At 47.6% G+C, this 21,108-nt stretch overlaps 1 protein-coding gene across 2 annotated transcripts; it reads left to right on the forward strand.

Annotated features, from left to right (window-relative positions):
• The first annotated feature begins 74 nt into the window (after positions 1 to 74).
• On the forward strand, positions 75 to 20,981 carry STK25 (serine/threonine kinase 25). Of its 2 annotated transcripts, none has more exons than XM_061345259.1 (12): positions 75 to 362; positions 1,125 to 1,251; positions 6,940 to 7,170; positions 8,617 to 8,673; positions 9,770 to 9,878; positions 11,092 to 11,249; positions 11,520 to 11,705; positions 11,921 to 12,066; positions 12,940 to 13,054; positions 13,350 to 13,421; positions 16,690 to 16,826; positions 18,816 to 20,981. In XM_061345259.1, exons 2-12 carry the CDS (start codon positions 1,201 to 1,203, stop codon positions 18,853 to 18,855), a joined length of 1,302 nt encoding a protein of 433 aa, XP_061201243.1. In that variant the 5' UTR covers positions 75 to 362; positions 1,125 to 1,200; the 3' UTR covers positions 18,856 to 20,981. The 2 variants fall into 2 exon arrangements, with proteins under 2 accessions (XP_061201243.1, XP_061201244.1); XM_061345260.1 differs by having other exon boundaries at positions 75 to 248.
• Positions 20,982 to 21,108: the final 127 nt, after the last annotated feature.

The raw sequence follows: 21,108 nt of genomic DNA on the forward strand, positions 1-21,108 counted from the left end.
CCCGCCCCGAGGCCTGTCCCCGCCCCGCGGCCTCTGCCGCGCCGTGTTGTTGCGCCCGGCCCGGCCCGCCCCTCCCAGCCCCTCTCCCGGTACCCCCGCCCCCCCCCTCAGCGGCGGCCGAGCTCGGTGTCCTAGGGCAGCCCGGAGCGGCAGCGGCGTGGCGGTGGCTCCGTGTGCCGGGGTCCGGCATGGCACCGCTCCGCCCTTCGAGCGGGGACTGCTGGCCGTAGGTGCCGCGGGCTGCCCGGGTAGGTGCGGCGGTGCCCGCAGCCGGGAGGGCCCCGGGGGCTCTGCGGTCCGAGGATCCGCCACAGGAGCGCTGAGAGGGCCTTGCAGGGCGGAGGGAGGCTGTGGACAGGCTGGTATGGTGCGCTCTGAGGAGGCCGTGATGGGGGGAGAGGGTCTGAGGGGACTGGGGGGGAGCCGAGGGAGGATGAAGGGTCCATGAGCGCGGCCTGGGGGAGGGCGTGGGACCACCATGGCCGGGAACGCTGTGGGGGGCTGAGGGGACCGGGCTGGGCTGAGGTGTCGCGCTGGGTTAGGGCTCTAATGTCGCTGAGGTGCAGGGGAGCCCTGCGGGGAGGGTTGCTGAGGGACACGGGGTCTGGGGAGCACTGGTGAGGGGTGCCCAGGGATGGGGTAGGGTTGGGGTTCCTGAGGAAGAAGAGGTGCACGGGGCAGCTGAGCTTTGCAAAGTGGGTCTGCTGGGGAGAATGGGAGCAGAGGGATGCTCTCAGGGAGAGGATTCCTGGGGAGCAGTAGGAGGAAAGGGGTGTTTGAGGATAACGTGGGCTGTGCTGGGGAAGATGCTGGGAGCGGTGATGAGGGGATAGTGCTGTAGGGGCAGCTGTAATACTGGGGAGCACACTGAGGTGATGGTGGGGAAAATGGTGCCTGAGGCTTTGTCAGTGTATAGCATTACGGTGAGGTTCCCTGATCTGGAAGGCATGTCTGGTAGAACTGGGAAGTGAGGCTTGCAAGGAGGGGTTGGCATGCTTGGAATGGGCTGGTGGGTTCAAACAGAACTGCAAATTAAGGGCAGAAAGATGCCGGTAGCTCACGTGGTGAATGAGCTGGACTCTGAGGACATCAGGTTAGAGCTGTTGTGTTCTTGCTTGTGGCAGTTGACCAGTGGATGAGAAAGCATCACTTTTCCCCTGTGCTACGACATCCCAACCCTCCCTGATTCTGGAAAAGCGGATGTCTGACCATCCTATAGGCATGGCTCACTTGAGAGAATTTGCCAGCCAGGTAAGTGGCAATTAAAAATGAGTGTCAAACTCTTGTATCAAGAGCGAACATTCTTATGCTTGTTCTTGAAATGAGTTAAAAAGAAATAACCAGGAAATCATTTTTTGACACTCTTTATCTCTTTTTGCAAATGTCTCAGCTTACTCCTGTTAGGCAATTGATTTGTGTCTTATTCCGTGGCAGTGCTGGACTGGTAGTGTTAGGTTGCCAGCCATATAGAAAGGGAATTCTTTCCTCAGTATCATGCCTTTGTCTGAGGTTAACTTTGCTCTTAGGAGGGCAGGAGCCATTGGCTCTCTGAGTATTTTTTGGAGGGGAAGCCTAGAAATGGGGACAGAAGAGCTGTGTGTGCAGGCTGTGCCAGACAGACCTTACTGAAGTGTTCGTAACAGCAGCCTGAGAAAACAGTGCTTATAACCTTCATCCATAAGAGTGATATTTGATGCTGAATGTTTAATTCTTCTGAGGGAGATACCAGCCTCGTGGATGTGGTTAAATCCTGTTTGTTGTGATGACATTTGCACAAAAGGAATGTGGAAGGATGATGTCATGACTAAAAGCTAAACCACATTAATGATATTGGCTTGAATTTTCTTTCTTCTGATTTGGCTGTGGGATGTGTTTCATTATTGGCAGATGTCAATACTGAATGTGGGTCCTATTAAACCATGGTTTGTGTGAATTTTGGGGATTTTCCTGTTCTGCTTCTAGGTGTAGCATTATGATACTAAAAACTTTAACATTTGAGTTGATTCTTTCTCCAAGCCTTTTCTGATTTAAAATTGATTTGCAGTGCATCTTATTTTGCATGCTGGCGTTCACATAAATTATTTCCTCAAAGTGTGTATGGAATTAAATGCAAATATAGTACCTGAGTGAGTCATTGTACAGGGAAAGAAATGAAAAGGAAAAGCTGTTAGGGCTGAGGACTGAGTTCTGTAGTTACAGAGGAGGTTGCTCTAAAGCTTTTTGTATACAACATTCACTAACGAAGCTTATCACGGTTCCAGTGGTCTCATCTCTGATTGATTAAGGAAATGTAAGGCATTCTCAGATTCTGTCATCTCATGACTCCCTGTCTGGTCCTGGAATAGGAAAGCAATCTGTGTCATCCCTTCCTCAGGTCTCTTTAGGACTCCTTGATGGGACCTTGCAAGCTGTGTAACTGAGGCAATCGGCCTGATGTTCTGTTCAGAGGTTAGGGAGTGGTGGGAAGTGCTGTGAAAATCCAGAGACTAATACTTGGATTGGAATGTCAGAGGCTTGACTTGTCTTTGATTCCCAGTTCTGCTGCTGATCTGCAGGGTTACCTGAGGCAAATCCCCAGCTTGCTCTATGTCTGCGCCTCCGTTTCCGTGCCTCAGCTAGTTGGCTCTCTCTTTTCTTGACTCCCCTTTGCTGTGTAAATACAGCACAGTGGGCCTCCGGTCTTTCTGCTAGATGATGTGTTTGTGTTATTATGTGTAAAGTTCTGTCTGAGATCTGCTTCTAGTTTTGTTGTTCCTTATGTGACCTCGAAGAAGCAGTTCAAGTTCTCTAGCTAAGTAATGTTTCCCTCCCTTGAAGCAAAAGAATGAGATCTATGAAGCAAGTTGGGGCTCAGAGAAATTCATGTTTCAAAGCGTTGAACTCAAACTTCTTGTCTATACTTCAGAAGTTCAAAACTGTCTCAGGTTTGGCAGTTGAGAAGGACTGTGCACAGATTTCGTAGACACAGGGAAGCTTTCAAATGTTTCCAGATACAAAGCTGATATCCCCAGAGAGAACACAGTACCTGCTGTGGCTATTTCTGTTGGTGGCCCAGAGGTCAGCATGTAGCATGCAGTGTGGGTAAATGAGAGTAGTTATTTCCCCTTCTTCGCTAGTCTCCTCTCAAAAGCTATGGATATCATGCCTCTGCAGCTGGAGGTGGCAGAGCTGCCAAACCCATACTTTCCCCATGAAGCAGCTGGTGTTACTGCCAGGCTTGCCTCAGAACCCACTGCAGCTCTTAATTCCTGATGTTTGCAGTGAGTCACTATGTTTTAAAACATGGCATCACCAGTCGTGATGGCAAACACCCCCACACCTGTCATGACAGAGCATCCTTCTTTCCTGTGCTGTAAGATTAGGCCCTGGAGGGCAGAAGTGGAGCACATTACCAGTAGATTGTCCTCATCCCTCTCATACTTATTCCCTCCTCTTCCTGCATGTGCAATTGAGATGATGCTTTGTGTGCTCTCCCTCCCAAGGCCTGTTCATGCCCAGCTGAGCCATCTCTAGTGTTTGACTGTTCTCAATGGGGACAAAGAGCATGAGGCTTTTTGCTTCAGAACTGCTGTGTAGTTAACAGTCAACCAAAACGGTGTGAGGTGGTGACCATCTTTTAAGGGCTTCATACATTGCAGTACAAGAAGGATCAGCAGATGATCAGCTAGCTCTTCAGACTCTGGCCTGCAGCTCCATTTTGCAGCCCTGGTGGGTTCTGTGAATGTGGAAGAACGTGGAAAGACCCCAAGCTGGTGAGCATTTGCACAGTTGACAGGTGCTAATAAGCTGCTTTGGATTAGCCGTGCTCATTTATGCAGGTGTAATGTTCATTTTATCTAGATTCTGATACTTTCTGCTAATAAAGTCTTTCAGGTGTGTTTGTAGCTGTGCAGTCACAGAACATGGATCTGCAGCCAGGATGATTCTCTTAGCAAGACTGGCACTGAGATCAGTTCATATTTAGAAAAGGGACAGATCATGCTGGTTACACTACTCACTGCAGTGCCTCAAATTTATTGGAGTAGGGGAGAGTCAGGCTACACAGAATGCTGCCTTCTCCTCCTCTGCTCCTACTGCTTGAGCTCCCCAAGTGTGGCAGTGTTCTTCTCTTCTGATGGATCAGTGCTCTTGCAATGCTCTCCATTCCTGGCATAACTGCACTTGGCCTGCTGTCTGGTGAGGGCTGAGGCTTGCGTGCCCATTGATCTGTATGTTTGCTCATCGTCCGCAAATTACCATGTGGCAGCTCAAATAGGAACCTTTTGAATGGACAATTGAGCAGATGTCCTGCAGAGGAGCATAATTTTATCTTATTTTGTCATGGGAATTCAGGGTTGCTTCCACAAAAATGCCAACTGGCAATGCCTCTGCTGGGCAGACACTGACCTGCTTGAACCAGGGATGAGCTGTTTCCTCCTCCCTGTTTACAGAAAGTGAAGATTCCTTGGCATACTCTGCAGCAGGCATCTAGGAGCATGTAACCATGGCTGGAATGAGTCTTCCGCTTTGCCCATGCTTGCCCACTTGGTTCTGGCTGTTGCTAGGTATGACTTGTGTGATTTTTGGCAACTCTACCGAGGATTGCACATCCTTAGGCCTTCCACAGAGTCATACTCTTGCCCTGCCACGTAGGCTCTGAAGCATTTCCAAATCAGTTTTGAGGTGACAGGTACTGGGGTGGTAAATCCAGTACTTACAAACAAAGGTTCCTGTTCCAGTTTAATGTGGTAGTTCTCTCTCCTTTCCCCTCAGAGTTGTATCATCTTCCTGAATCCCCTGGGCAAAGTTTCCATGTGCTTGTTAGGAAGGTTTGATTCCTTCACTTTGTTCCATAGAAAATAGGATCAGCTGACATCAGAGTATGGCAGCTTGATTATGAAGCTGTCTGTCATTACAGATCTCAGTACATAAAATAGTGGCTGTCCCAAAACCTGCCTGCAGTAGCCGGTGTTCTTCTGTTTGATGTTGAGTTCTTGACAAATCAGTCCTGATTCTTTGATGTGCCATGCCAGCATGAGGAGGGACGCAGTAACTTACACCTTGCCATTTCTTTTCTCATGGGAAAAATACATGGGAGAGGAAGAAGGTTTTCTCGCAGGGTTGCTTCCCTGCAGGATTCATGTGGATAGTTTTCTTTACCAGCTGAGCCAGGTGCTATGGTGAGTACCATTTTTATGGTGCAGTAGTGACAGTGCAGGGTAACATCTGGGCCACCTTGTTGCCCCTTCCTGTAAGTTGGTCAGGAGGTGAAAACTGCTTCTGGCCTCTCGTGAGCCTAGAGTAGCCAGACTGTTCTCCCTGTGCTGCAGTCATCATTCTTAGGTTGTCTCCTGGCATTTCCCAAGCTCAAATCCTCTTCCTTGCCACCGCCTCCCTCTTTCCAGTCCCTCTCATGTATCTCCAGTTCCTTTCATCTCTGCATATCCCCTCCAGTCTGTTCCAGTGCATTTGTTCAAAGTACAGCCTGTTTCAGTGTTGCCATGGATGCGCAAGGATATTTGGTTATCCTTCTGTATCTTGGACTGGAATGCATGGGGAAATCCTGTTGAGTGAGCTGACTATAAAGCTCATTTTGGGCCTGGCTTATTCCATATAGCAATGCCCAGGGTGCAGAATGCAAACAATGACTGACTGGCTTAATCATTAAGCAGCATGTCGGGCTGCTCAGTGATGGCTCTACTGCTGGAACCTGGTGTTAGATGGAGGAATGCAGCTTCCCTGTTCTCAGATAAAATTTCTGCCAGCTCAAGGCCCTCACAAGGGAGCGGTGCTCTGGGTGACAAGTTGGAGGTGAGACTGAGACGTTCTGGGTGTGGAAAGCTCACTGAAACAGCTTGGCTGCCTCCTGGGCCAGACCATGTTTTCCAGCTTGGCTTTTTTTAATAGACTTGTTTTTAAAGAAGACAGACTAATCACAAAGAGGCTTTTAGTGGTGAAGAGCCTGAAGCAGAGCAGGACCTCCTGGTCTGCAGCTGGAGAGAATGAAATAGCTTCAGAAAATGATTCTGATTTCTTCCCTTTCTTGTCCATACTCAATAAACAGTGAACTTTGAAGCTGCTGTTACAGAGACAGTATGCCTGTGATGATTGTGTCAGTAGCTTCCCCTCTGATGTGCTTATCTAATGAGGGAAATGCTGTTTGCTTTTGCATCTGGGTGTGCCAGCCAGAGGAGAGGCTGTTCCAGAAAAGCAGGTCTGCAGACTGGATGTCCATTCAGCCCTCATGTCTCCTCTGGGACAAGCAGGTGTCTGGCCTCCTTGCTGCTGACCTTCCAAAAGACATGAGGCTCCTGCTGCAAACATCTGAAGAGAGCTGGAAAGGATGCTGCCTGGAAATCAGGCTGTGGAAGAGAAGGCAGCTAATGTGAACCGGTCTTTATATTACTGTAGTATTTCACCTTCCAGACAAGTAGGAAAGGGCTCAACTCTTTCAAATCATTCCATTCTTCAAGGGGCAGGAAGGCAGACTAGGGAAACATTTCTGTGAACTTCCTATGGCCTCTTGCTTGTGCCCATTTTCTCATCTCGCTCTTCAAAAGAAGGCTGCTTCTGGTACATCTTTGCCTGTCTTTTCATTCCAGTGTTGTTGTGTTTTTTCATAGATCTGCTTGGGTACCAATTTAGTGCCTGCTGTTGAGCAGTCTTCTCCCAAAGGAGCCAACATTTTCCATAAAGATACTTGCTGCCATTCTCCTTCTGGGCTTCTCTCCCCTTCTCCTACTATGGGCTGTAGGGGCAGAAAGCCCATCCAAGAGGTTTCTTGAGTTCTAATCTTGCATGTGTTTCTCAGCATGTGAAGACCTTTTAGGATATGTGAGTTTTGAATGAATTAACACAGTAGATGTACAGACAGGGAGAGGAGCTGTATGTGTGTGCATGGCGCTCTGCAGGCTGCTGTAGGACTTAACGGGCTTCTGCTGTCTCTGCTTTCTGGTGTAGCACTCCAGGGTTGATCCCGAGGAACTGTTCACCAAGCTGGAGCGGATTGGCAAAGGATCGTTTGGTGAAGTGTATAAAGGGATTGACAATCGCACCAAGGAGGTGGTTGCTATCAAGATCATTGATCTGGAAGAGGCTGAGGATGAAATTGAGGACATTCAGCAGGAGATTACAGTGCTCAGCCAGTGTGATAGTCCCTACATCACCCGGTACTATGGCTCCTACTTGAAGGTAGGGCAAAGCTGTGGTAATTCTCTTGCCAGCAGTTTGGGAATGGGGTGGGCTTCTCTGTGGGTGCTGCAGCTCACAGTAGCATGCAGCACTGCAGAGTGTCAAAACTGAGTGTCAGTGTGGCAGCAGGGGAACTGCAGTGGCTCTGCTCACTGTGTGTGTTTGGTCTTAATAGGAGACTTGGCTTTAAGACACTTGAAGAGCACATGGAAATGAGGTGCCTCATACAATATGGTCCCAAAAGCAGGCACTGCACTAGGTAGAAGATTATTTGTTGAAAAAGCTGACCTCTCCCTGGTTTGACCATTCTTGAAAGGAAATTTGTGGAATACTTTTCCAATATACCACAGTTTTAAGACAGCAACACTGAGGGCTTTATGCCTGTGGTAGGAAATGGAGTTTGAAGCTGTACTTTGTGATCCCGGGGCAGGGCCACGAGGATAAGTGGGTTGGAGCACCCCCTATACAAAGAAAAGCTGAGAAAATTGGGGCTGTTCAGCCTGGAGAAGTCTGCATGGAGACCTCATAGCAGCCTTCCAGTATCTGAAGGAGGCCTACAAAGGTACCAGAGAGGGATTCTTCATCAGGGACTTAGTGATAGGATAAGGCGTAGTAGGTTTAAACTTAAACAGGGGAGATTTAGGTTAGATATGAGGAAGAAATTCTTTACTGTGAGGGTGGTGAGACACTGGCACAGGTTGCCCAAGGAAATTGTGAATGCCCCATTCCTGGCAGTGTTCAAGGCCAAACTGGACAGAACCTTGAGCAATCTGGTCTAGTAGAAGGTGTCCCTGCCTGTAGCAAGGGGCTGGAATTAGATGATCTTAAGGTCCTTTCCAGCCCAAACGATTCTGTGATTCTATGATCTTGTGATCACCATTTCGTCAAAAATCATGAAAAGAAGAGGAACTGATTCCTTGGAGGCAGGCTGGTACCACTTGCATTGAGAACAGGTTTAGGAATTCCAACAGAAGCTGTTAGTAGTGAGGACCAGAAGAGGTGTCTGCATGCCGGCTGCTGGAGGGGCAGTAACACTGAGTCTGTAGCAAACAGTTCCTGAGCTCTCTGGATCCTGATCCATGCACAGTTTTCAAAGGCTGTAATGCATGTTCTCAGCCTTCAGCTAAAAACAACAAGCAAGCTGAGGCTTCATGGATCTGCAGCTTATCTTCTACCAGGACCCTGTGAACCTCAGTCTGGAAATCTCTTCTCTGAGGAGTAAGAGAGCATCTTGATGATTGAACCCTTGAAGCTGGCAGGCCCATCACTATAATGCTGGGTCATCAGAAAAGAGGGAGCTGGGAGCTCCCTTCTTAAGCCTCCAAGAGCTCAGGTGTTGTGGTTTGTGTACAGGACTACTGATGTGTCTTGCTGCCTGTGGGGTCTTTCACTTTTCTGTCTGGTTTTATTATTGGTTTTGATTTTGATTTGTGCTCTTGCTTGCAGGGCACTAAGCTCTGGATAATTATGGAGTACCTAGGAGGAGGTTCAGCCCTGGATTTGGTAAGTATATGGTAAGCTTTGGACCATGAAAAACATTGGCTGAAGCCTTGGTTTGTGAAATCCCTGTAAGCCAGACACTCACTTGCTGTGTACCATCTCTTTGACAGCCATGTGCCTGCAGGGTATGTAGTGCAGGACAGACACACTGGTTATGCATATTCTTGAACAGCAGAAGAGTTTGCATGGAGCTCAGCTGTCAGAGCACTGTTCTCCAGTGTGCTCTGCTGCTTTACAATAGGAAGATCCAGTGAACTGAAGCGTAACAGCAGTCAGTTGGTTTTGAGTAGTGCAAATCCATGCTTTACCTAATAAGAACCCATGGTATTGTTCAGTGCTTGCATGGCACCAGGCTCAGCAGGGACCTGGTCTGTAATCAGGGTTCTGAAGTGTTTGATGATACAAATGATGTCTAACAAGTTACCCCAGATTTTAAGGGAATACAGATGCAGAATAAACACAGGAGTGAAGTTCTGCTGTGCTGTATTCTGTCACAGGATCTTGGCTTTCTCCTTAGGACAATAAAGCCTGTTTTTCCAGAGCAGTAACTAAGATCATGTAATGAAAACTGCTGAGCCTGCACTGACAAGGAAAAGTATATCTGGGGGGGGGCTGTCATCAGCAGAAGTCATCATAGTGTGAGAAACTCAATTATTGCACTGAGAAGGCAAGACTTGTTTAGAGAACTGATGGAAAGAGCTCTGATATAAGACTTCACAGCCAGAGGGTAGAAGTTGTCCTCTGGGCTGTTGCAGTGGCTAAAATTCAGTTCTTGCATGCTGGCAGAGAGACTTGAACAGGAGAAAGTGTTAAGATGTTCTGTTCACCAAAGTATTTCCAGGCCAAAGCTGGAGGTATTATCCTGCTGTTTGTCTAGGAAGCCTTTAATAGACTGATAGAAAACCCCAAAGATTTTCCACTTAATGCTGCCAGGTGCAGAGTCCAGCATTCTGCTTGCAGAATGAGCACCAGGCCTGCAGTAGGTGCTTCCTGCTGAGTGTGACCTGCTCGGCCAAAGTTTCCAGGAAACAAACTGAGAGGCTGGAAAATCCAAGGCATCCATCACCCTCTTTTAAGTAATCTTTCTGCCCTTTGTCAGCTGAAGCCAGGACCCCTGGAGGAGACTTACATAGCTACTATCCTGAGAGAAATCCTAAAGGGTTTGGATTATCTACATTCTGAGAGGAAGATCCACAGGGACATCAAAGGTAAGCAATGGAGAGCTTAGATGTCCTTCTTGTACAGGATGTTACTAACATCAGATTTAGCAGTATTGTGCAGCAGTAATCTGAGAGGTTTCAAAGACAGTTTGTCAGTGCTGCTTTCACTGTTGGGTGGCTTGTTTCTGAATCTGATGCTTTTCCTTTTGTTGTGATTGATGGTTTTCATGTCTTTAGGGTTTAGAGTAATAGTAAGGATCTGTAGCTCTTCTCTGGTATTTGCAGTTTGGGCAGGCAGGGGGCTAAAGGAAAGGAAATGGAAAGCATGCTCAAATACTAGCTGACTGTTATGTCTGGACAGCTGCTTTACTGCTGGACCGCAGGCGTGTGTATGCTGATTATAATTTACTGTGAAGGTGAGCTGTCCTCATGCAGGGTTCACAGCACTAGAAAACCAGGGCAGCTTGTGTCAGCTTATCCTGTTCCTGATTTTCATAGTCATTGGCTGTATGCGGTGCGGAGACCTGGCATCTGCCTCTCAAAGAGCGGTCTCATGCCAAGCACAGAGCATCAAAGGACAGCAGGGGGTTGGGAGGACAGTACTGTGAAGATGTGGCCAGTGTTGGATGCTGACTGCTCTGACCCTCTGCAGGAGGGGATGTGAACAAGCAGAGCAGAGAAACCTCATGCAGGGGAATATGTTGAAAAGATTCTATTGCGTGTGTGAGGCTGCACATTTCTAGCAGGTTTCAAGCTGTGCAGGACTGCTGGCTGCCAGCAGAGTGGGGAAATGTTGAAAGCTTGTAGGTAAGGTCTGCCTCAGAACAAGAAGTCTTACAAAAACCCTCATCCCCAAACCCGCACAATGTCACTGTCTTAAGCTGCATGAGTGAGGAGCAGTACAAGACCAGGGCTTGAGAGCTCTTCAGAAGGATCTGCTGTTTAACCCGTACTGATGGTACTCTGAAAAAGAAATAAGACTGTTTGAAGTATCTTGCTCCCCTCTGGTGTTTGTGTGGCCAGGGATCACATCTAGCAGACTGTGTGGCCCTTCACATCTATTTCTTGCTGCTACTCTAGAAATATTTCACTTCTGATCCAGCCAAGCATATGAACTTGTTCAATGTAACCCAGCAGAGGTAAATTCTGAGCTGAGGGTTTTCACTGGGGCAAAGGAGGATATCACAGGAGGTCCATTCTCAGTATTCAGTTCTGTGTGGGCTGGACGTGATTCAGACTTAATGCTTATTTGTGCGAACAGCTGCCAATGTGCTACTTTCGGAACAAGGAGATGTGAAACTGGCTGACTTTGGGGTGGCTGGACAGCTGACAGACACACAAATCAAGAGAAACACCTTTGTTGGGACTCCATTCTGGATGGCACCAGAGGTCATCAAACAGTCTGCTTACGACTTCAAGGTGAGCTGGGAGCAGCAGGATTGCTACTTGGTGCTACTTTATATAAGATGATGCTAGGTTTAATACAGATATTAGAAGTGTTGCTTATTGCAAGAATGATACTTTCCTGTTACAGTTCAGGATCTGTTGGAGAAGTTTGTCTATTGGACCTGAAACATCTCACCTGATTTAATGTGATCAGCCCTTCAGCTGTGCTAGAATTGCATGCTCCCGTGTTGCTGAGTTGCTCCCTGCTGTTCCGTGCTGTCACTATTCTTGCTCTTCTTTTAGGCAGACATCTGGTCCCTTGGAATTACAGCCATTGAACTAGCAAAGGGAGAACCTCCAAATTCCGACTTGCATCCTATGAGGGTTCTCTTCCTGATCCCCAAAAATAACCCTCCAACACTTGAGGGTCACCACAGCAAGCCCTTCAAGGAATTTGTGGAAGCCTGCCTCAACAAGGATCCTAGATTTGTGAGTATTGCTATCTACCTGTGAATTTGGGTCAAGTATTGCAGAGGTCAAAGACTTATTTAGCAGAAGACCTTTTGGTGCGAGGTTTCTGGAGAGAAAGAAGTACTGAGCTTACAGAATGGACAGGCAAGCCTGGCAAGAACTGAAATCAGTGCACTTGCTTGGTTCATGTGCAGAGATGGTTACATGTAGCATGCTTTCCTTATTTGCTCCAGAGGCCAACAGCTAAAGAATTGCTAAAGCACAAGTTCATCACACGCTACACCAAGAAAACCTCATTCCTAATGGAGCTGATAGATCGATTCAAGCGCTGGAAATCAGAGGGCCATGGAGAAGATTCCAGTTCTGGCGATTCTGATACGTAAGTACATGCTCTGCATGGAGGAGTGCTATGCTATATACCCTCCATGTCCTGGGGTAGCCTGCAGCAAACAGCTTGGGTTCTTTTCCCCACCTGGGTTGGAACTCTTACTGTAGCTCAGGGGGAAACATGAGAGCATCTGTTCATGGCAGCAGGTGACTCCTGCCTGAAGAAACAGGCTGTTACCGGGTATTCTATTCTAGTATTAATCAGGGAGCCTCTTTGTTTAGTGTACAGAATCAGAAGTACTAACAAGAAACATCTAATCTGTGCATAACTAATAACCAAGGCTCATTGCCTGTATTTTATGGACATTCAGTTAAATAAAAGAGCTACAGGCTTTAGTAACTGTGCAACAACTGTGATTGTGGGTTTGAGTATTCATGGGTAGGGTGCTCCAGTATTGATGTGGAGGATGAGCTATGGGTGAGGAAAGTGTACTTCGTTGCCAAGCTGGTGTTGCAGAGCTGCTCTTCGCCTGTAGTGGCAGCACTCAAGTGAGCAGTGACTCTTGGAGGTTAGTTTGCAACATCTAACCTTAACCCCTCAAATTGTGAGCTGTGTTGTCTTAAGTTCTCCTAAATTTAACTCGCACTTTAAGCTGTGTTCAGGCTGGCTAGAACAGGCAGGTGGTTGTGGTGAGTTAGAAACATGATGCAGTAGTTAGCTCATGTCTCTGGTGCTCTGTATGGGCTGTAGGGGCAGAAGCGGTTTCTTCTTAGGATTTTTTTCTGGAACAGGGAAATGCCTGGAGCCTTGTGGTGTTGTGACAGTCAGGTGTGGGGGGTGAGCTTGTGACTATGGGAAGGCATGGGTAAAACACCCGGTGTGTGGAGTGAGGCTTATTCTTGATTTTCCCCTTTTCATTTGCAGTGATGCAGACACAGAGGATGGAGACCAGGGTCCAATCTGGACATTCCCGCCAACTATTCGCCCTAACTCCTTGAGCAAGCTGCACAAAGGAATGGCTCTTCATGGTTCCCAGAAGGTCTGTTTGCTGTCTGTTCTTTCAGAAGTGGACTGAACTAACACAAGCTTCAGAGGGTCTTGGGGAAGCTACCAGTCACTCGTGTTCTGTCTAAAATCAACTGTAGCGTGGCATCAAGGGCTAGTACCCAAGACTTGCCTCTTCCACATCACCAGGGTACTGCAGTTTGTGGCTTTTCTGAGATCTGGTGAGGGGACTGCCATGAGATGCTGTGAATTTACTGAGGACTTTTTAGTTTGTGTGCTTTAAGGAGCCTTTCTCTGTGCTTGTAACTTCTTCTCATCTTGCTTTCTAGCCTACTGAGCCCATCAAGAGGCAACCGCGGTCCCAGTGTCTCTCCACACTTGTTCACCCAGTTTTTGGGGAGGTGAGTAGAACCTTCATGGTGTCTGTGATGGCTGGAGAAGAAGAGATACCTGACATGGATCAGTAAATGGGAAAGACTTAGGGAAGGGAGGTGCAGTGAGGTACCTAGTAGGATTAAGGGACTATGAAGTATTTGTGCCTCTGTTCAGAGGTTTATACTGAGGTATGTTGGGAAAGTGAGTATGTCCCTGGAGTGTCCTCTCCAATACACTTGTGTTCCTAGAGGTATAGCACTACTGTGTTGTCTTCTGGTGAGGATAAGGTAGACGAGTACCTGTTTTGTATCTGTCTTAGGTTTGCTAATGCCTTGACAACTCTGGACACTGATGTCCCCAGCCTCTGCGGCTGAAGTTCAGCTCCTGTTAGGGCAGGCAGGTACTGGAACTTGCCTGTCACTGTACATGTTCCCTTCCCTTGTGCTATGTGCAGCTCTCCACAGCAGAGTCATTGAGGGGAATGTGGGTGGGTAAGAGCAGGAGTCGGCTTTGCCAGTTACTAGGCCATCTTCTTGATTTGTATATGCCTGCTATTACTGGCATACCAAGGCCAAGGAGTTAGCAGCCGTATGGCCTGTGGCAGGTAGGCTAAGAAAATGTGTTTGGAAAATCCACCCTGTTTCCTTGCCTTGTGTTCTGGGTGGGGATGTGGAATTAAAAGCTACCATTAATGATGATGATGGGATAGTGCCTGTATCAGCAGAGAGCTGAATTGTCTTTCCAGCTGGGTGATGTTTTAGGGGAGAAGAGGATAATCATAAGGAGGCTACTGCCTATGGGCTTCAGTTGCTGTTTCCAGCAGGAGTGTGGGAGAGTGTGGGAAAGGAGGTTCTGCTTTAGAAGAAATCACTTACAGAAACACTGCATGTCAGGGCTCTCTTCTCGGGGTGCTGGGTCAGAGAGACCCTTTCTCTGGTCCTGATGATTTGCTCTTTTCTGGATCCTGATGCTGTTCCAGGGGTGGTCCAGCAGAGTGCTGTGCTTTTTCAGGGGTAGTCTCTGGACTTAAATCTCTCTCCTCGGGTCTAGTGCTACGTGGAAGGAGGGTTTGCTGCAGGGCAGAAAGCAGAGGTCATTCTGAAAAGTGGGCTGCTGGGACAGCACAGCTTTGGAAATGGAGAGTTTAGCTAAGTGGCCTCTACTGTACTCCACTGGGCCTGGCTTCCAGAGGGTGAAGCATGAGACACATACTCTGGGTCTTGTAGGCCTGGGCCTATGAGATAGAAATGGATATAAATCCCATTGGTTTCTGATGCAGGTAGTTTGTTCGTGCAGCATAACCACTGATACCTGATTCTCAGTCCTTTTGGTTTAGGAGCCTCCTGTGCTCAGAGCTGTGAGTTCCCAAAACCAATGAATGCATCTTCCTGCTTCTCCTTACCAAGCTTGCTGCACCAGTTCCAGGCAGGAAGTGCTCGCTTGGACCTTTCATTTCTGCTGGTTTGACTCCATTGCCCCAAATTTGCTGATCCTCATTTCCTTTCCTTCCTGACGTTCCTGCCAGGTTTCAGTAAACCTGGAACCTTTTCACCTCTTTCTATAAAAGGCCTGAAGCTGGGCTTTGTGGATTGAAATCTTACTGAGATGCTGTTCATCTTTTCTGTGCCTTCCCTGCATGTGTATTATTGGATGTTAATATTGAAAATGACCCATGGTGCTCACACAGATGTGGGCAACTGCAAATCTAGAAGCCCATTTGCCCTTCCTGGGCAGGGAGGAAAAGTAAGGTATTTGGGCCTGAAGGGCCAAGCAGTGAATAAAAGCCAGTAGAGAGGCTTTGTGCAGGTCCCCTGCTAACCTCCAAGGAGCTCTCCTGTGGTGGGAAGTGACAAGATCAGACTGCTCACATCACAGGTTGCTGTCAGTGGCTTGGTTGATAACAGACTGGCACCTTACCTGCAGGACCTGTGTCTCATTTTGCTCTGGGGCAGGCAGTCTTTGATCAGGTAGACCTCAAATCAAATCCTTGGCTTCGGCATCACAACTATTTTTGGCCTAAGAAATCTGTATCCTTGCTGTGTAATTGAGTTGCCCTCCATGCCCCCCACTACTGCAGGAGCAGAGCCACAAGTGAGTTGCTCCCCCAGCTGAGGCTTTGTGTTGGTGAGCAGCTGCCCCACTGAAGAGGCAGCAGCTCTTTTTGACTAGGAAACTTTTGCTTCCAGTGGGGGATGCGGAGCACAGGGACAGTGCAGTTGGGATTAGCATTCACATTGTCCTGCTTTCTGCACCATGGAGAAAAGATGAGCTCCAACAACACAAAAGGCTGATCCTAGAACTGCAGGCAAAGAACTGCGAGGCTTATGTAAAACCCATTAATCAGTGTAGCCTAACAGGAGCTTAATCGAACCTGACAGTGGTAGCTGGCAGATAGTGCTTGTTCCACAAAAGATTTCATCTCTGTTCAGCTCACTGTGTAATGATGCACACTAGGCAAGGGGTTGTCACGTGAGTTGCTTGTGTGGGAAGCTGGGGAAATGCTGCAGAGGATGTGACTGGGTTTTCCAGTGACAGACTCCTTCATGCTCAGCATCAGTGACCCGTCAGGAGCTCCTTCATGACAGAGGTTTACCTATTTCAGATTAACAGCTTGAACTGTGTGCAAGCAGACCTGTGGCTGGTGAGGCCTAGTTGGCATGTGCTGACCATGATAATGCGGCTTTTCACCTAGATCAGATGCTGCATGTGGAGGTCTTGCTGCAGGTGCTTCCTTCCCCTATCCCTCTGGAAAGGTCTGTCCTGGGGAGGAGTGGCTCAAAACCCATAGTGTGCCTCTTCCTCCCAGTCACTAGAAGCAACTCAAACTTTGTTGTTGTAATTCAAAGTGGTGGCAAGTGAATCCTGGTGTTAGGGTATTTTCTGCCCTGCCTGTCTGCAAGCCTTTAACCTAGGTGCTAAGCTGTCATTAGCAGCAAAGGTGACTGTACTGGTTCAGATACAGCAGAGTTCTTTGTTCTGTTACTACTTACAGCTTTTCAGGGCTGTTGGTCCATTTCTAGTATCGTTTAGTTTGTTTAAAAGCACATTAAGGCCTGTTTGTTAAGGACTTTAATTGTTATTAGTACCCAGAGGAAAGTCTGAACTTTAGACCCTGGACTTCATCTTCCTGACCTACGAAAAGAGCCCTTCTTGACTGTATTCAGAAGAATCTTTCTGCCCTTCTGCACCCTTGTGGAGTCACACTACAAGGGAAAAGGACTTAATGTTTGTCCTGCAGTGCTTGATCAGTGCTTTTCTGAGATAAGGAACTAACACACCATTTCTGGGTTGCAGCTTAAAGATAAGCACAAGCAGACTGGAGGCAATGTGGGAGCTATGGAGGAGCTGGAGAACGCCTTTAGCTTGGCTGAGGAGTCCTGCCCAGGCATCTCTGACAAACTGATAGCACACATGGTGGAACGGGTACAAAGGTGAGTGTCTCTGGGGTGCGAGCTGGGCTGGAGCAGGCAGTGAACCATCAGTTGTCAAAACCTGGAACTGAACAGTCAAGACAACCAAAAAGTGAATATTGATGACAAGGGTCTATTAGTTCAGTGAAGTTACTTCTGACTGCTTTACATTTAAGGAAGCAGTTCTTCCTGCCTCAGAAGTCCTTTTGCACACTGAACAGGCTTCTGTAGTGTAGATGAATGTTGAAGAGCACAGCAAGGTGCTGCTGTTCACCTTCCTCTTGCAAACAGGCTGAGAGAGCTGGGCTTGTTCAGCCTGGAGAAGAGAAGGCTCCAGGGAGTCCTCATAGCAACCTTCCAGTGCCTAAAGGAACCTGTAAGAAATCTGGGGAAGGACTTTTTACAAGGGCCTGTAGTGACAGGGCAAGGGGGAATGGCTTTGGGCTGACAGAGGGGAGAGGTAGATTAGCTGTTAGGAAGAAATTCTTCCCTGTGAGGGTGCTGAGACCCTGGCACAGGGTGCCCAGAGAAGCTGTGGCTGCCCCATCCCTGGCAGTGTTCAAGGCCAGGTTGGACGGGGCTTGGAGCAGCCTGGGTCTAGTGGAAGGTGTCCCTGCCCATGGCAGGGGGTTGGAACTGGATGAGCTTTAATGTCCCTTCCAGCCCCCTTCCACTCGATTCTATGACATACATATGTGTGTGGGTGTGTACACATACGATGTTGTGCTGGTCCCATTACTCAGGCAGCAAGGGCTATTCAAAAAGTCATAAGATCACTTCTGGAATAGCGAGTATCTGTTTCATTGCAAGGAATGTGCTTCACAGCAGTACGTGCAGCCAGTCACTCTGCTTGCCCAGTTGCAGGTAGCAGGAAAGGGTATTTTTCCTGGAGCGAATTACTTCCTAAACCAGTGAAGGAGTATAGTCTAGTAGAATTAATTCTTTGCTGCTCAGCAGGTGCTGCATCAAAATTGCCTCCATTACTGGCACCAGGTTCAGTCACATCCATGTGCTGCAGGCAGCAATGTCGGATCCTGATCATGCATTTTTCAGGCTTTATTTAACATTAATGTGACTCACCTCCCTTTCACAGCAGGCTGGCCTAAATCTTGCCCTTTTCTCACTAGCTGAGAAACTTAACATTTGCTGCCTCACTGGTTAGAAGGCTGGAAGTGTTTTGCTATACATATGACCAAAGGAGCCATTCTCTGCTCTGGTTGCTAGTGTAAATACCAGCCAAGCTTTACAGTCTTTCCACCCCTGAGCTTGGGCTTCCTAAGCATTTATTTCTGATGGGTTTAAGCTGGTGTACTTTGCGTTGTAGCTCAAGTATCTGTTGGATGCTGTCAAGAAAAGAAGAGCCTTAGATACCAGGGACTGAAAATACTGGCCATTCTTTAGGGCTTCTGTTACTAAGTTATCCAAGCTCCCAAGCAAATATGCTATGGGTATGTTCATATCCCTCATCTAATAATCACTTAAGGGTGGAAAGAGAACACTCTTGTCTCTTCTGATTGACCCACAGAGGTCACAGAAAGTGTCCTGGTGCTGCCTGCAAAAAACTTTAGCCTCTGACTGAGCAGGAGGTAGTTGTGGATGTGTTCTGGGTGACTGCAGGGCAGCTGTTGCAGTATCATTCGCTTCTACCAGCCTAGAAATGGCATTACTGGATGGTGCAGAGGGCAAGACACTGGGGTTTTGTTTTGGAGGGCTGCAAGAACTCAGAAGCCTTGGTTAATTTCTTCTTCTAAAACACCAGTGCTCAGAATTTGTTAGCTTGAAATGAGGTCTTAAAAACCAGAAAGAAAACACCACCACCACCTTGGCTTCTTGTTAAACAGCTTGGTTTTAGCTTCAAGACTTCTTTATGTAGAAGACTGTCAGTGGTGATGGGAGTGGGTAAAAACATCCAGACCTACCCCTTCACCCGCAGTTGCATGGGTCGGTGCAGTGCGTGGGGGCTCGCAGTGGACAGCAGTGCCCAGTTCCATGCATTATTCCTTCCTGCAGGTTTTCACACAGTCGGAACCACCTGACCTCTGCCCGCTGACACCAACATTCCCTGCTGCTGGTTTGAGGGGGAAGAATGTTTTCCAGCTTCATAAGAACTACATCTCTACTCCAGACCACCATCTGCTGTTGGATGCAACATTGTGTTACGGACTCCTGGACATTTCAGAGCCTCCACATTACACGGTTTCATGATAACCCGGGGGGGTTTGCAATGCAAGTACAATTTAGACCTTTTGCAGAACCCGAGATGGGTGGTCTAATTGTTTTTACAATGTAATCAATGCAGTTTTTAATTGTTTCCCTATGGATGTATCCATTTTGGCTTGGTTTGATTCACAGCTTGTTACTGGTAAATGCCCAGCTGCTGGAAAAAGAGGGAGATTCTCTTCCATTAAGGTATATTTCAAAGGCGAATCCAATGGTTTTAGCCTCCTGTGCTTCCTAAAAAAGTGTTTGTGAGCAGTAATGTGTATGTGCAGGTATGTTTGGAAGCTCTTCATGCATGGAAGATTTCGTGCCTCTGGAAGTTTGAGCAGCTCTCCAGTTGTTCTGGAGGTTTGCTTCAGTTCCTTCACACACTAGTAGTGAAATGCTGTCAAGTACAGCAGCAGCTGAGCTAATCCACTGCTGTTCTTTCCCAGCGTGTCCTTTCACAGGAGGACGGGTTTGCTGACTACTTTTTTTGGCTCTGGGACACATTTTGTATGAGGCTTTGGTACACCTCCTTCAGGCAACAGCAGAACCTGCCTTGGGTCTGCAGGGACTGGAAGGCAAAGTGGTTACATTTGGTTTGGGAGCTTGTGGAGTTCCTTTTCTTGGTGCTTTCTGCAACTTGAAGCAACTAGAGATGCAGTCCTAAGGCTCTAAGCGGAGCAGACACCCTCTGTGCATGCACAAATGTTGCAGAAGGGTTCAAAAAAGGGGGCAGGCGGGGACACAACTGCCAAAACTGCTGACGGGGCATCAGTTTAAAAGGCAGCTTGCCATGGAGGCAAGAAACCTGTCCTCTACAGAAAGGTATCAGTTGGATGGCTAAGCAGCAACGGTATCCGTGTGGTTGGGGGTTCACAAACGCTTCCATCAATCTTCCCTTCTCAGCTTTCCCTTTCTGGCTGTTCTTCAGTTTGGGATTGGAACTTGCTGAAGCCAGAGCTGTGCTTCAGTTGCCAAGCTGTGGTGGTGTTTGTTAGTGGAGAAATCAAAGCATCGACAGCCGTATTGGCTGCTTAAGGTATTCCAGTAGAGCCATCCCTAACTAGCTTTGCATTCTGTATAATACTAGTTTATAACAAACACAGATCTTTAATCCAAGTAAATGCACAGATCTTAAAGCGATGGTAAAAGTCTAGAAAATAGACTTAGGAACATAACTTTGATAGCTGTTTGCCTAGAGATCTGCTCTCTAATTGTGAAGATATTCCCATTAGGCCAGCAGGACCCTAGCTATCCCGACCTCTGTTTGGGTGTCTGGGTGTGAATGATGTGGCTCCCTCAGAGCCACTGAGAATAAAAGCTGTAGCTGTTCAGCAGTGTTTTAAAGATAGGCCACTTTGTTAGGAACGAGGCGTGAGTTTTGGTACTTTGATTCAGACCTGCAGATTGTAAGGGCTGGGCTAAAAGTAGCTCAAAAAGACCCTACATTCCCTAACCCCAGTGCGTGGTGTTCACTTTAGCTTATGACTATCCTTTACTCTTCATCTCTGATTGATAAATACAGGCTCAGCAAACACTATGAACAGGTCCAGTAGACAAGAGGTGCTGCTGTTTGATCTTGCTGGAGCTCTGCTGCCCTGTGGTGTTTCTCTGGGGCGAGAGCCATCTCAGAGTCTGCGTTTATGAAGAACAGACCAAACCCATTTTTTCCTCAGGAGAAGGATTTAACACGGAGAACAGGAGTTACTGAGGTGGAAGGCAGAGGCTGCAGCCCAGCAGAAAGGCAGCTGAAGGGCTCCTGCTGCTTTTGAAGTTGCTATTTCATGATGGTAGCAAATCACGTCAATAAGGTACCTTCTGGTATTACTCACATGCACTGCAGTGTAATGAGTAAACTTTTCTAAAGGAAACAATCCCCACAGACTTTGCCCAGTATTCAAAGCAACCATGGGTTTAGTTTTTAAAAACGTTGAAAGGGATCTGCCACTTTCAATAAAGTAATAAAACAAATGAGGCTGCTGTAACATTGTATTATTAGGGGAAAATGTATGGGTCCAAGCTGCTGTTCTTTGCATTCTTTTTGGTCTTCCCCTGCATCTCCCTGCCTCATGTAAGTCTAACAGTGCCTTGTGAGACA

The sequence above is a fragment of the Neopsephotus bourkii genome, unplaced genomic scaffold (assembly GCF_033783945.1).
Source record: "Neopsephotus bourkii isolate Nb327-2 ecotype Australia unplaced genomic scaffold, CSIRO-AGI_Nbou_v1 NB_234, whole genome shotgun sequence".
Lineage (NCBI taxonomy): Eukaryota > Metazoa > Chordata > Aves > Psittaciformes > Psittacidae > Neopsephotus > Neopsephotus bourkii.